Source organism: Euprymna scolopes, chromosome 33 (genome assembly GCF_053919585.1).
Source record: "Euprymna scolopes isolate OS-2025 chromosome 33, ASM5391958v1, whole genome shotgun sequence".
In the NCBI taxonomy this organism is placed as follows: domain Eukaryota; kingdom Metazoa; phylum Mollusca; class Cephalopoda; order Sepiida; family Sepiolidae; genus Euprymna; species Euprymna scolopes.
Genome location: NC_136514.1, coordinates 57,782,684 through 57,799,146, shown reverse-complemented (window position 1 = coordinate 57,799,146; position 16,463 = coordinate 57,782,684). Strand labels below are relative to the sequence as shown.

The 16,463-nt window shown below is 34.5% G+C and overlaps 1 protein-coding gene across 1 annotated transcript in view; it reads right to left on the bottom strand.

The window, feature by feature from the left end:
• Nucleotides 1-3,622: 3,622 nt before the first annotated feature.
• The window catches only part of LOC145258236 (uncharacterized), a 36,793-nt gene continuing 23,952 nt past the window's right edge, over nucleotides 3,623-16,463 (bottom strand). Inside the window, exons 4-6 of the mRNA XM_080116199.1 lie at nucleotides 14,581-14,784; nucleotides 10,138-10,356; nucleotides 3,623-3,889 (exon numbers count right to left, since the gene is read on the bottom strand). Coding sequence (XP_079972325.1) covers nucleotides 3,701-3,889; nucleotides 10,138-10,356; nucleotides 14,581-14,784 — 612 coding nt within the window. The 3' untranslated portion in view covers nucleotides 3,623-3,700. The remainder of the gene's footprint in view (nucleotides 3,890-10,137; nucleotides 10,357-14,580; nucleotides 14,785-16,463) is intronic.

Here is a 16,463-nt window from a genome sequence, read left to right as displayed (position 1 = left end):
TTATTTTCAAATGTGTTGGAAATGTAAAAAGGGCATTTTCTAGTTCATGAAAGTATTTCCAAGGGGTGGAGGCGTGAAAGTGTCTATTATTCATTGGCATGTTCAATTTTTATTGCTCTTTTATTGAGCTTGTTGAGGCCGCTGACCTCGGCTGTACTCACTCTCGTGTTGTGTTTCTCTTTCTCTCACTCTCTCTTTCTGCTTGTGTTTTTTCCCCTTTAGGGTAGGGTGTGTGTGTGTGTGTGTGTGTTTTCTTTTATTGGTTTGAGAATGTATGTACTGTTTTATAGTATTATGGGATTATTTGCTTCCCTTGGAAGGTGACTGTGATACAAGGTGGTTACTAATGTGCATGTGTGAGGAGGGGGGAACCAGCTCTTCTGAAAGAAGGGTAGGGGCGCTTTCATTCTATTTTGATATTTATTTTTTGGATTCTTAGATTTTAGTTTTGTGATTTTTCGTTTCAGTCTTTTCGGGTATTCTTTATATTATATTTGTTTAAATAGAAGGGTGTATTTAAAAATATGTATAGGGGATTTTTTTAATGTTTCGATTTATTTGTCTCCCCATGTGGGTATGGCCAGACCCAGAATCGGTTCCTAGTGTGGGGAAGATTTTGTTCTCCAGAGGGGGGGGGCAATTGGAGGGGGTATAGGTATGGGAGAGGGATGATAGAAGGGATGATAGTTGTTTCAGTCATGAGGGGGTTCTCTTCCACTGACTGAGGAGGGAGCGAGGTGTTAGAACAGATATTATACTATGGTTCTAGGTATTTCCTAGTGTTGTTGGTTTCGAGGTTAAGTAGGGTTGGTATTGTTCAGTGTGTTGTATTAGAGATAAGGGTGTTATGTCTGTGTGTAGTTGTATGCTCGCGCGTGTGTGTGTTTCAATGTGTCGGTTGTGATTTATGTGTGGGTGTGTATATATATATATGTATATGGATGTGCATGCGAGTGTGCCTTGCATTTCATGTTTTTGTGTGTTGATATTAAGCTCTGTTCAGTTCAGGAGTGAATCTGGTGATGAAATTTTTTCCTGTGTAAGTAAATAAAAATAATTGTCTGTTTGGAAGATTGGCATTATTTTGAAGCTGTTTCCACTGCATGTGTGTACGTGTTTTGAAACATAGAGGTGTCTGTTATCTGTAATTTTGATGTTGGTCTTATGTAAGGCCACTCTATTTCTGAAATTTTTGGTGGCGCCTATGTAGGATTTGTTGCATGCTGTGCATCTTAGTGCATATACTACATTTCTGGAGGTGCAATTTAGATCCTTTTTTATTTTGAATGTTTGTGCTGGGTTTTGAATGTGTATGTGTTAACTTCTATCATTATGTCACATACTCCACATCGCGGTTTGTTGCATTTTGTAACCCCTTTTGTAGTATGTGGGGCGAGTTTTGAGGAAGTTAGGATGTGTTTTAAGTTTTTGGGTTGGCGTTTGCTTTTTATTATTTTTGTTGTTTTAAGTATGTTGTTTAGTTTGTCGTTCTGATTGAGGAGGATAAGGTTTTTGTTATCTGTGTGAATAGTTCTGGGTTGTTTGTGTTGTGTGTAGAGACGTATGCTAAAATTTGTTCTTTGTTGTGTTCTTTTAGGGTTCTTAGTTGGTCTATTGGAATTTTTTCAGCCAGTTCAATACCTATATATACAGTATTTTATACCTTTTGGATTTCTCTATCAGATTGTATGAATAGTTATCTTAATGGAATCCCTGTTGTAAAGTTTGCGTAATGTGTGTTCTGATTGAAAATTGTTTATTTAATAGGTTTAAGAATGTTTTCCTGCATTAATTTAAATGCTTAATGCGTAAGGTGGCGCGTACCAAATCAACCAAATTATATTTCTTTTGTCTTTGTATTGTGGTTAGTATTGGTCGTAATGTTGGAATATATTTACTCTGTTCACTGAACTCGCTGTTTAGAAGATCTCTATTACAATATATTATTATTATAATCTGGATTAGATAATATATTGGAAATTCTATGTCTTACATTACGTAGTATGTTTTTTGGAAAATTCTAAGACTGAGGTAGGAACCTATGTCTACATATCTGAGTTTTTCACTCTATTTATAGTAGTTTTTTTGCGAGTTACTTTCTTAATCAAAAAATTTACATCTTTATATTGCCTGATAGACCCTTCGACTGAATCTACAGCAGTAACGCTCTACTGGTGAATAATAACAGAAGATCCCTGAACTTATTCCATCTACTCTTAACTCTTGTAATCACACAAGCACCAGCTCCCCAAAATGCTAAAACATTAAATTGAATCCTTAAAAAATGATCTCAGGTCCGTTGTAGTATTGGTCTAAAAAATGGATGATCACATTCAATGCTTCTAAAACAAAAGCTCCTTTAAAAATTATATGAAACACGCAGAGAATATAGTTATTTCTATCGAATACTGATTGGACAAAATTTTCAATCAACAGCTTTTTTTTTCAGACAATCAGAGATTTCTTACGCGTCTGCTAAAAAGCAAAAATTTTTTCTCCATTTTTCCTGTTGTCTTTCATACAACACCCGCGTTTACGTCATGATCTGGCCTCGCTCCTTTAGTAGGGGGGATGGTTTGATACTCACATGCTACTCCCATGTTCTGAATATGACTTTGAGAGATTCGGTTGTTAGTCAAATCCTTTGTTGTCACCATCTCACTTCTCTAATCCAAAATGCTAGTATCTGTCATTTATAGACTATATAGTTTACAAAAATAAATGCTTATAAAACAGATTAATCTACAAATCAATCGCATATATAAAAAACATGTGTACTGTTTGCATGCTGTAAAAACCCCAACAACCAACCAATCGATCAAAACATCATCCATAAAGGCTTATTGTCATTTTGTAAGATGGTTTGAGTTGAACTAAGCCTTTGCCACCATCTGATCTGAACATGGATGGATCATCATCATCATCATCATCATCATCATCATCATCATCATCATCATCATCATCATCATCATCATCATCATCATCATCAATAATGGGACCACAACATGTACGGCATAATCATATTGACACGGTCATTCTCGTTAGATCACCGAAGTTCAGAAAGTTGACTCTGGGCAATACCAGCTGCTGTATGTCAGAGGACGTCGGTGCTGTCCTGCAGCAGCTGCAAAACTTAGTTAGTATAAATGAAAACACTTAGTTTTCAAAAACATAGCGGTGAGTAATCGAGAGATAATTGTATAAATTAAAGATGAATTTACCAAGTAAACGCCTACTGTCTATACTGTCTATATAGAAATTACAGTTAGTGAAAATCGTTCCATGCATTAAAATAGCAAGAACAACTGCAATATATACGTGTGTAATAATTTAAACACTGCCAAATATTCTAATAAGATATTTAGCTCTGCAATAAGCTGAGGTTCATATCATTATGTCGCTTGTGAATTGAATACTCCCTAGAAACTGGCCTAACACGCCTTGAGTGAATGCCGCTTCGTTCCGTATTTTTCATCATCATCATCATCATCATCATCCATTGACCACTTAAACATAACAGACCAAACGCTCGATTGACATCAAAAAGCACTACCTAATAGAGATGCTGTAAAAGTGCACACGAAAAACGTCATCACAGAAAGAAGAAAAACAATGACAAAAATGATTTTTTTAAAACTTTATTGGAATGTTAAATGTTTTATTTCATTTTTCGAAAAACAAAAACAAAAAAAAAACGAAATTAGTCTGCGAAGAGCGATTCGACTTCACTGATGGCTACCTTCCGGGTTTTCTCTCTGATCTGCTTGATAATGCTCTCTCTAGGTTTGAATTTTTGCATATTGTATTCACCCTTGATTCCGCTCTGGTCACTCTGGACAAAAGCCACACGGAAGGATTTCCTGTAGGCTTTCAATTTGATACGGAACATCTGAAAAGCGAAATCATGAAGGATATAATAGGAATTAAAGGTATTAATAGGGGAGTATTAAGTTGTGTTCCCTAAAGTTGATTCTCGCAATTAGCCTCTCTCATGCTGGACATGAACGTCCGTCTTATGCTATGCTGAAAAGTTTTTTTTTTTAATTTTTTGCAAAGTTGGGAACTGCAACCGGCCCATAGCTTGCGGAAAACCCCAAATTTCCATTCATAAAGCACAATTTTTACTTGATCCTACTCCAGATCAAGGAAAATCAAAAACGAAAAAAAAGGTTTTGTGAATCACTCCTCGAAAATAATAAAATAAATAACCGCCTGTGAAAATTCAATATTGTCTACCTCTTTCTAAAATTCTAATGTTATATGCTGACTATAGGTTTAATTTAATTGGATTTTTGTTTTTAAGTCCGTCTCTGTCTGTCTGTTTGTCTGTTCCACTTTTTCTTGGAACTACTACCCCGATTTGGCTGAAATTTTGAATGAATCTTTGTTATGACAAGACGCAGTGAAGTAAGTATTATGGTATCCATTCAACACACAGTTAGAATTAAGAGAGATTAACAGCGATTAGTCATTATAATACCAAATTCATTCGAGAAGTTTCATCAAAAAACTACTGGTCTGATTTGGCTGAAATTTTGTTTGGATCTTTCTTAGGATAAGGTGCAATGAAGCTAGCATTATTGTATTTGTTCATTGCACTGTTAGAATTAATAGAGATTAATAGGGATTAATCATTAAAATATCATATTTACCTCAGAATTTTTCTCGAAAACTTCTGGGAAAAACTCTCTGCAGTTTTTTAGAACGTTTATCATGATAATGTTATGCGAACTGTGGCACAATGACGTAACTCCCATTTTGGGTAGCTGGGAGCTTTTACATTAATAAAACTTGTACCTAACTTCTTCTTATGATGAAGTGAAAACGTGCCATGCAGGTGCTTTGTGATTTTGAAAATGTTAGAACATATCAACCAGGTTCGACTGACAAGTGTTTATCAAAATTTGGCGGTGTCAAAATAATTAGAGAAAAGTTAGGTTTGCATGCGGATAGCCGAATTTGAAAAAAAAACAAAAAACATTACGGTAAAACGTATATTTCTGTCTGTCTCTGTCTCTGTCTCTGTCTCTGTCTCTGTCTCTGTGTGTGTGTGTGTGTGTGTGTGTGTGTGTGTGTGTGTGTGTGTGTGTGTGTGTGTCTCTCTCTCTCTCTCTTTCTCTGTTTCTCTTTTTCATTCCCTTTCTCTCACTTTCAATGAAGAAAGAGAGAAATGAATATAATTGTATCGTTTTAAACAGCTAAACCTTGGATCCTGTACGTGCCAGACGGAGATCGCGGTTTTGTGCACACGCGTGGGCCGATGACTAAAGTGTTAAACGTAAAATAAATTATATATTTTTATAAAAATGCATTTGTTCGCTATTTTTGTACAAGCGTTCAATTTCACCATACCGTCTCTGCCATTTAATGCCGACGATGGAAATACTGTCTGTAACAACGCAATGAAGAACCATGCCAGCCGGTTATAGCCGACGACATCTCAAACTGTTGCTGTTTCTATGTGCCTATCGTTTGATATCGTGTCTAACTCCGGGGAGCTAGTTCCCTCAATCAAGTAAGACTCCCCGCAAAACGATAGTGTCATAAACTAAGTATTACAATATCCGCTCGATGCATGATTAGGGATTAATAGAGATTAATATTTAATGCAAAAGGAGCACAAATGTAACTATATTCTGCTATCAATTTGGTATAAAGTACCCATTCTAAGTCAACATGCTATAACTTTTGCCTGTTAGTAGAAAATATTATTATTGACAAGGTGGTTATGCCAAATTCAAATCCAGTTCGTTCCACTTAGGGACGTTGACAATCTTCAAAGTACACGATGTTTTTTTCTCTTTTCTAGAAATAATTCTAAGTAGAAAATATCGGGGAAATAAATGCCAATAATGCTCATCTGATTCATTCGAAATGAATGAATAATTCTCAACAACAACATCAACAACAACAAAGCCACTGTCGGATTGATTGGTGGGTACTTTTGATTGGTACAAAAACACTTACTCAAGCGTTGCCATGTAGAAACAGCGAAATTAAAGAAAAGTAGTTTTCATTGAAGCCGGAGGCGAGATTTTCTGCTTAAATCAGTGTTTCTCTCTGTCTGTCTGTCTGTTTGTCTGCCTATCTCTTTCTTTCTTTTTCTCAAACACACACAAATATTACATATATCTTCAACTAACTTGGATTCTAACAACATTATTCCATTCTATTCAAGGATTACTACTATACCATAATTTCATATACTTCCTTTGTTTCAACCTTTATTTTCTATCCCTTACAATAAATTTATTCATTAATATATGTGCATGTGCTGAATAGCAAAATTATTTCGAACGAGATTAATTATTTTGCTAATGACCTTTCCTTTGAAGAGATGACCCTACATCGAAAACCCATAGGCTAATAAAAGTACTCTAAGTTGTATTTTTTGTTCAAATAATAGATTTTTTGTTTTGAAAAATTATATTTTTTTGAATGAAATTAAAATATATAAAAAAAACTATGAATTTCATTTGCTTTTATCAAGTATATTGAGCTATTCCCTTTTTGGCTTTATCAAGTAAATTGAGCTATTGGGAGATAAAATATTATCTCCCAATATATTCTGTAAGACTTGGTACAATAGGATTCATTAGGCTGTGTTCCTATTCGCCTCAGGATTATATATATATATATATATATATATATATATATATATATATATATATATATATATATATATATATAATATGCGTAAGTTTCTCTAGAGCTCTTTCGGCTATCATCTCGTCAGGAGGAAAATCGATAGCGTAACAAAATAATATTATCTCGAAAGTTTAAAGAGTTCTAATGGGGAACTAATGGGGTTCTAATGGGGAACCATTCGAACTCTTTAAACTTTCGAGATAATATTACTTTGTAACGCTATCGATTTTCCTCCTCACGAGATGATAGCCGAAAGAACTCTAGAGAAACTTCCGCGTATTTTATTTAAAGCTTTATACAAATTTTGTACCTCCAAACATATATATATATATATATATATATATATATATATATATATATATATATATATATATATATATATATATATGTGTGTGTGTGTGTGTGTTTGTATGTGTGCGCATATATATGCATATATATATATATATATATATATATGATGAGAATTCTCATCATCCTGATAAAATGGGACACCAAACATTTAAGCAAAAGTTGCGAAAATACAAAAAGATATTAATCGCCTCCAACTCCCACAGCAGGAGAACTTTTTTCCTTAATTGTATACAAGAAAAAATATACTCAAAAGTACATTCATATATATATATATATATATATATATATATATATATATATATATATATATATATATATATATATATATATATATATAAAATGGGTTAAGAAATTCCAACCAAAGAAAGATGTATATTTAAATAAGGGAGTAGTCACTAACAATGTGTATTTTTTAACATTTTTTTATTATTCCGTGTCTTGGTTTTTCATTGAGAATTATGTTTGGATCATTGTAATAATGTTTTAAGTCATTGAAATATATATATCATCATCATCATCATCATCATCATCATCATCATCATCATCATCATCATCATCACTTCTTACCTCGACGGTTGCACTCAGAAGATTTAGTAAGAACTGCCTTTCGGTCTAGAACTTCTAATATTTCTTCGGAGAAGGGGGACGTAACAAAGTCTCTGTTGGACTGATTGTCGAGAATGTATCCCCAGAGATGGGGCACAAATAGTTCGATATTTACCTCCGCCAAAAGAGGTTATATTTTCAATTTGTCCTTATTTTATGTGTTCTCGTGTGTGCAGTCGTACGTCCACATAGTTTGGCCAATCAGTACCAAACTTTGTCAAAATATCGGCTGTGGCTTAACTCTAACTGATTAAAATTTTAGATATCCAGGTTAAAGGTCAAAGTCACGAAAAAGTCACGAAAATAAATTCGACTCTGTCATCATATACTGGCTACCTATTCATATCGTCAATTAAGTTCCTCGTGTTATCTGAATTTGATCTTAAACTTGAAAAGTTTGATCATGTTTGAAATTTGGGAGAAATTTTAACTTCCAAATTTTCCAAATTTAATATAAGAAACTGGTGCTATTTGATAACAGTAAATACCATGCAACATTTCAGCTTTTACCTTATTCACCCCAAATAAGACAAATTGGCACTGAAACGTAATGAACTACTGTGAATTCGGAATCATGCTTATGGGGAGGAGCAAAAAACAAAAACAAAAAAAACTGTAAAAACTTTGGTACTTATACATTTTTAGTATCGTGCTGTATAACGTTATTATTTTGAAAGCCACCCTTAACATGGGGACGGGGAGGGTGTTTTGTAATTATACTGTGCTTCCACCTAACAATTTAATAATAAAAAAGTTATCGTGAAACTTGAATTTAACTTTTTTTTTATTATTACTTTTTCACCCCAAACAAGGCGCATTGCCACTTTGGTGTAGGGGGCTTCTATCAGGGGCAGCAACTACTGGGGCGCTATGTTGGGATTTGGGCAGCAAGATGTCGGTTCACGTTGCACTTGAACTTCTGCATGTCAGTACAGTTGGGGAAGCAGGAACTTGGAATGGAATTCCAGAGTCTAGCGGTTCTGAGGAAGAAACTACTGGAGTAGAAAGATCTTTTGCATCTAGGGATCTCTACTGTGTGGGGGTGGGATTTAGCTGCCTGTCGGGTTTATCGAGGGTGTCTACGTCGTGGGGGCACAAGTGTCTGCAATTCGTCAGAGCATTCACCATTAAAGTACTTGTAGAACAGGCAGAGGGATGCAACGTTTCGTCGATGGGACAGAGGCTGAAGCTTAGATGTCAGTTCAGGGCCTATCAGATTGGCGACTCTTTTTTGAACCTTGTCTTTGAGCGAGAGACTAGTAGCAGATGCACCAGCCCAAACGTGACAACAATACTCCATACATGGGCGAATGGTTGCCTTGTAGAGGTACAGGATACTTTCAGGTGTCAGTAGTTTTCTAGTACGGTAGAGAGAGCCTACCTTTTTTGCAGCGGCCCTGGCAATGTTTTCAATATAATTGTTCCAACTCGTGTTTCTTGTGACAAAAACTATTTAAAAATAGCGCGGTACCAAAAATACATAAGCAGCAAAACGTTAATTTCTGTACAGAAATATTTTAAAATAGTTTCAAGGAAGTAAGATAGGGGGGGTTCTAAAGTCTTGCAGTACGAAGAATGAAACGTTCATAGTAGAAGCGTTTCAGGCATCGAATGACATCTACAATGAAGGGTTGGTATTTTGCTGTTTGTCGGATTAATCAAGGGTATTTGCATCGAGGGGGCACTAATGCTAAGAGTTTGTTGGAGCATATTCCATTAAAGTACTTGCAAAACAAACACATGCTGCAATATTGCGACAACGAGACAGATTGGAAACTCTTTTATGGACCTTGTCCAATAAAGAAAAACTATTGGTTAATGAACCAGCGCATATGTGGCAACAATGTTCCATGCATGGGGGAATGATAGTTTTGTTAGAGATATAGTGTACTGTCAGATGTGAGTATATTTCTAGCACGATAGAGCCCATCTTCTTTGCAGTAGCTTTGGCAATGTCTTCTGTATACTTGTTCTGGTTGATGTTACCTGCGAATGTCAGTCTGAGGTGTTTGAATATTTAGTTTTCATCTAGAGTATAATTGTAATTGTTAAATGAGAGGAGCATTGTCTTCGTAGCATTAGATCTTAAGATTGGAGGTTTCAGGCATTGCCTTTTCCAACACGTATCAAGTACTAAGGCCAAGATAAGATTTTGGTCTATTCTTATGTTATCAAGCAGTGTTATTAGTCTCACGAATTATTTATGTCTTATCTGTCTGTCTGTCTGTCTGTCTATCTATCTATCTATCTATCTATCTATCTATCTATCTATCTATATTACTTTCCTATCTATCCATATATCTCTCTATTTCTATCACTCTCCTTGTTTCTTAACACCACTCTTTGTGAATAAATGTTTACTTATCAGAATCTTAGTGATGTTACGGTGACGAGGTTATTGGAACATACGGTGCCCTACTAAATGGATTTCACACGTTTAAAGAGAAGCACCGAAATTCTGTATAGTTCAATTCTTTCACTTTTTTTTTCTGACATGGGTTCTGGAATGTAGTAAGTAATAACTGTAAATACCTTGAAATACGGATGATCCAAATCTGGATAGCGAAGAACTCCGACCTCCATAACGCTGCGTTCAACTTCCTGTGTTCTCATGATCAAAGTTTTCAGACCCTCGATGGCCGCATCCGTTGCCCCGACAATATTGGCATAATCTCTAATGTTAATTCTAGTACTATTCAGAACATCGGCATCACCAATAAGATTCTCAAACCATGTTATGACTTGACGAACCTGTAAAAATAAAAATAAATTTTGCTCTGGATTTATATTTCAAAAAATAAAATACAATATATATATATATATATATATATATATATATATATATATATATATATATATATATATATATATATATATAGATAGATAGATAGATAGATATGTATATATATATGTATATATATGTATATGTATATATACATTTATATGTATATATATGTATATGTATATATATTTATATGTATATATATGTATATGAATATGTATATAAATGTGTGTGTGTATATATATATATATATATATATATATATATATATATATCAAAGAAAGTCAATTATTGCACTAGTAGGATATTTGCGAAGAGATATGGTGGTGTGAAAAGAAAGTTTGACAAGGGAGAGTACAAGTTTGCATTGGAATGTAAACTGAGAGAGGAATTCGAAAGGTGACTCTTGGATACTGGGAAGAATGTTTGAAATGACAGAAAATAAGCTGCTGAATCAGATAAGAACAATACTTAAAAGCTGAAATAGAATCGATCAAGAGGAGGATAGTAAACAGCCAGGTGTGCCAAGCGATAGAAGAAAGTAGTAATTACACTATGGGAAGAATGATAGATAATAATATAGTCCAAAATAAGGGGGATAACTTACTTAATCATAGTGAGATTTCCAATGCGGAAATAATAGATGAATGAAATTTGCTGAATAGACTGAAAGAATTAATGAGAAGTGGTGAAAAAGAAAAGATTTTTAATTGCTAGAATTCTGACTAGACAAACTTAAGGAATGCGACAAATAATGTGAACTAGACGATGGGTCAGCCTCGATTTTCGTGTGATTCCGTCGACGCACAACCTATATGACAAAAATTTACTTGATTCTGAGAGTTTCGATGCTGTAGAATCTAAATCTAAACTCTGTATAAATAAAACGAATATATAAGTGGAATGCAAACTGAGAGCGGAATTGGATGATCATATAAAAGGAATTGGAAAGGTAACCATGAGATACTGGGAAGAAGGAAGTATTTTTGAAATGACAGAAAATAAGCTAATTAATCAGATAAGAACAATACTTAAAAAAGGATGGTTTACGCCGGCTGAAATAGAATCGATCAAAAGGAGGATAATAAAAAGCCAGGTGTGCCAAGTGATAGAAGAAAGTAGCAATGACACTATGGGAAGAATGATAGATAATAATATAGTCCAAAGTAAGCGGGGATAAATACTTAATCATAGTGAGATTTCCAGTGTGGAAATAACAGATGAATTAAATTTGCTGAATAGACTGAAAGAATTAATGAGAAGTAGTGAAAGAAGGAAAGATTTTTAATTGCAAAAATGTTGACCAGACAAATTTAAGGAATATGATAAATAAAGTGAACAGGGTAAGAGCTATATTGGTTGGTGAGGTGTTAGAGGCGAAAGAACCAAAAGCGAAACAGAAAAATAACCATATTGGAGAAGGAAAATAGAAGGTGATCTGAAGAGATTAAGAAAAGATGTAAATCGAATTCAGGCATTGTTCACAGGTAAGTGGAAAAAATGCAAACAAGAAGAGAAAGAAGAACTGGATAGACGATACAAACTGAAGGCCAAGGGGGTTAATACCATTATGGAAGAGATAAAGCGGCAGGTTATGATAAAAAGCTTCCAAGATTAGGAAGTAAAATAACAGAATTCAACAGTTTAACGATATGTTATTCAAAATAAACCAGTCCAGGTTTTTAGAAATCTGGAAGGAGGTAAAACCAAAACAGTGGCTCCTAACCCCCGAGAAGCTACAAAGTTTTGGTCAAGTACATGGTCAAGATTTCACATAAGGTTAACGTTGACTGGGTCACTAGAGTAAGTGAGACACTAGAAGGGTACAAACAAGAGGATATTCACATTTCTGTTGAAGATTTGAAAAAACAAATGTTCATACCTAAGTGGAAAGGACCTGGACCTGATAGAATTCATAAGTATTGGTTGTGATCTTTCGCAGGAATCCATGTAAGGCTTCCTGTTTCTCTGAATGATTGTCAGATTGTGCCAGATACAAGAATGACTTGGAGTGGGAAGAACTGTTTTAACAATGAAAGATCCCGCTAAAGGGCCAGATATTGAAAATTATAGACCAAACGCTTGCTTGAACTTGCTTTCGAAGACACTGACAGGGATAATAAGGTTCAAAATATATGACAATATTGAAGTAAATGGTTCACTGCCAGTAGAACGAAAAAGCGGGAGGAAAAGGTGTTTGGAATCAAAAGACTAACTATCGATTGATAAATGTATTTTAAATAACTACAAATGGAGAAAAACAAACTTGCATGTAACTTGGATAGATTACAAGAAGGTGCCGCATTCGTGGATACTCGGGACGTTGAAAATGGTAGAGGTGGCAGAAAATATGATTGAATTCATTGGAAAACGTACGAGCAGTTGGAAAACCAACCCTTTTCAGATGGGAGTCTATTAGGGACAGTCAACATCAGACACTGGATCTTCCAAGGATATTCCTTCTCGTCACTTCTATTCATAATAGCATTCATACTATTGACACATGTACTAAGAGAGACATATATGGGTTACCAACTGGAGAAGAATAAACCGAAGATCAGCCACATGTTATTTATGAACGATCTGAAATTGTTTGGCAAAACAGAAAAGGAAATTTACTCCCTGGTTTAAACTGTATAGTAGTGGAGGGAAGACATAAATATGGCGTTTGGAATTTCCAAATGTGCAGTAGCGAGGAAGAGAGGGGCCATGAAAGGCATCATTTTGCCAACTGGTAAAAGATTAGGAGATCCTGATGCAGAAGGTACAAGTATCTGGGGGTGCTTGAACTTGATACGATGCTTTGCAATGAAATAAAAGAGAAGACGAAAGAGGCGTATATCAGAATACTCCTGATATCCAGACTGAATGGTAGCAACCTGTCTTCATCCATCAATTCATGGCGGTTGCTGTAATCCGATACAGCGCAGCTTTTGTAGGATGGACACATGAAGAAATGAAGAAGCTGAATAGAAACATACGGAAACTGTTGGTCAAGCATTGAGCACTTCACCCAAATTCTGTGCTCAGACAAGAAAGAAAGAAGGAAGAATGCTGATTGGGATTGAAGAATGTGTTGGAGGAGAGCTTAGAAGTGTTCACCACTACTTGGCTAACAACCATGAAGTGCTACTTGCTGCAGTGGCGAAAGAGGAAGGGCTAGATAAAGATTCATTGGAAGATAAACAGAAATACAAGGAAAGAATCAAAGCAGAAAAGTTGACTGAGTTGGTAAGAATGAAACTTCATGGACAGTTTGAGCGAGATATTAAAACACAAAAATCTCAGGGCACATGGAATTTTCTGTCAACATGTGACTTGAAAAGAGAAACAGAAAAGCTTATATTTGCTACTCAGGAACAGGCACTAAATACAAATGCATAAAATAAAAACATCTATGAGGAAGACTGTTCTGGTAGTGTGGTATATCTCTTAAAACAGTATCAAACATTATTAGTGTGTATTCTATACTTTCTCAAAAAGAATACAAACGTCGCCATGACAAAGTTTGTACAAATCTGCACTGGAGTTTGTGCCAAAAGTTTGGAATTTAAGTGACGGAAAAATGGTACTGACATCACCCAGAAGTAGTGGAAAATGAGGACGTTAAGATTCTCTGAGATTTCATGTAACCGAGAGATAACTCACAGGAAACCGGATATTGTAGTTGTGAACAAAAAGACCAATGAATGCCAAATTATTGATGTGGCTTGCCAAAACGACATTGCAAGAAGAATGAGAAACTACAGAACTATCAGAAACTGAGGGTGGAGATTGCTAGATTGTGGAATAAGGAAACTTCCATTGTGCCAATCATCATAGGTGCGCTTGGATCAATGATCTTATGAAAAAACTGAACTCCTTGGGCATTAGATACGATATCACTGTACTCCAGAAGTCAGTTCTGCTTTGTTCAGCAAACATCCTACGCCAGGTGCTTACCATCTAATTGACTCTTTGACTATCCTCGCTAGCTTTGGCGCCTTTGAGAATAAAAAATGGTGTAAAACATCAAAATACTCTGAAGTTAATGGAATAATAATAATAATAATAATAATAATAATAATAATAATAACTTTTCTCTCTCTCTCTTTCTCTGAATATATATATATATATATATATATCGAGAGAGAGAGAGAGAGAGAGAGAGAGAGAGAGAGAGAGAGAGAGAGAGAGAGAGAATTAATCCTTACCACTTCCTGATCAACATCGCCTCTAGCGAAACCAAACTTTGAAAAATGTTTGTATTCGCTTCTAAAGATGTCTTCGTCGTAGTCATTTTCGAGAACTGGGTTTTGCAACATGGTGGCCAGATATTCTTCAAACGAGATGGTCCTTCCATCTTTATTTTGTTCGTGAAGTTCAGTCAGCTGTCGGTCCACAACTGCCATCATGATCTGGAAAAAAAAGAAGCTTTTTTTTAGACACGAAATATTCTTGCGCTTCAATGTGTGTGTGAGCAATTAATATTCAATTTTGATGCTGTCTCTCCATTCATCCATTCTTTTATTATTACATTTAATGCTATTGTTTACTTTAGTAGACAATATAATCATTTTCTTTTTATTGTTATTGTCTAGAAGACATCAGTGTGAACATATTTTGTAGTATATATATATATATATATATATATATATATATATATATATATATATATATATATATATATATATATATACTAGCAGGCCGTCCGGCGTTACCCGATCGTTAAATACGCTTAAATATTACATTTTAATTCGTGCAGATTACATATTTATTATTATAGAGACAATTCTCTTTCGATCATTAAATTGTACCTAATATATAATAGTAAGATTAAAACTATATATATATATTGGTACTCAGCGTTGCCCAGTTGACATGAAGTTCCGTTTGGAACGCACCTTCTATACTAAGGATATTAATCGTTTTCATCATGGGCAACGTCGATACCCCACAACAATTTCAAAAATAAAAGAACGTATAAAAACATATAAATGTAATCGCTCAAAAAAAGAAGTACGTGATACCCTGTCCACCAGATATTTCGGCAGAAGGAATACAAAGAGGAGAAGCTATTCTCCAGATATTGAGTACTTTTTGTTGCACATACGCTTGCCCCCCCAAATAAAAACAGTTTTATTTCAATAAAAATAGGAGCGAGTGCCCGAGTGACTGACAAAAAAATTAGCCGCGTAGGCAGGCTCGAAACTAAAACGCGAAAGAAGAGAAAAGGTAATTTGCAAAACGACGACTTATCAATTCATAGAGGAGGGCAAAAATAATACATATAAACATCAACACGTTCGTGGTTTTGAAGTAAAGTTTAAGAAAAAATGATATTCGTTTCATTGGCTATAAACAAACAAAAAAAAAACAAGGAAATCCTTTTAGTGTAATCCGTAAGTTTTTTTTTTTTTTTTGTTTGAATATTTGACAAAAAACATTTATCTGTCTGCACAGAATTATTTTTTTCAAGCTAGAAACTTACTAAATTATTTGGTGAAGAGTTTTGTTTTTTTTCTTTCGAATATTACAGGGAAGATAACTCTACGTTTCTAAAAAAATCGATGTCGGAAATAATAATTCTAAATAAATTAAATTAAATATATTATCAATATAATTGTTATCTAAAGTTGATTACATAAGAATCTTAAATAGAACACGAAAAACAATTCTCTCGCTAAAAATATTTACTAACATACAGATATTTAGTAAAATCAATTTTCCTTACTGTAATTCTATATTTTGCATATATAGAAATAAATGAAATAACAAAGTAATTGATCTTGTGTATATATTAATTAAACAAACAAACAGACAGGAATACAAATTTATATATATATATATATATATATATATATATATGACTTGGGTGCCATCAGCTAGAATCAGCTAGAATCAAAACCAAAACATACAACTCTCTCTGTCTCTCACGTGTCTCTGTCTGTCTGTCTCTCTCTCCCTCCCTTTCTCTCTCTGTGTCTCTGTCTCTGTCTGTCTGTCTGTCTGTCTCTCTCTCTCTCTCTATCTCTCTCTCTCTCTCTCTCTCTCTCTATATATATATATGTATATATATATATATATATATATATAT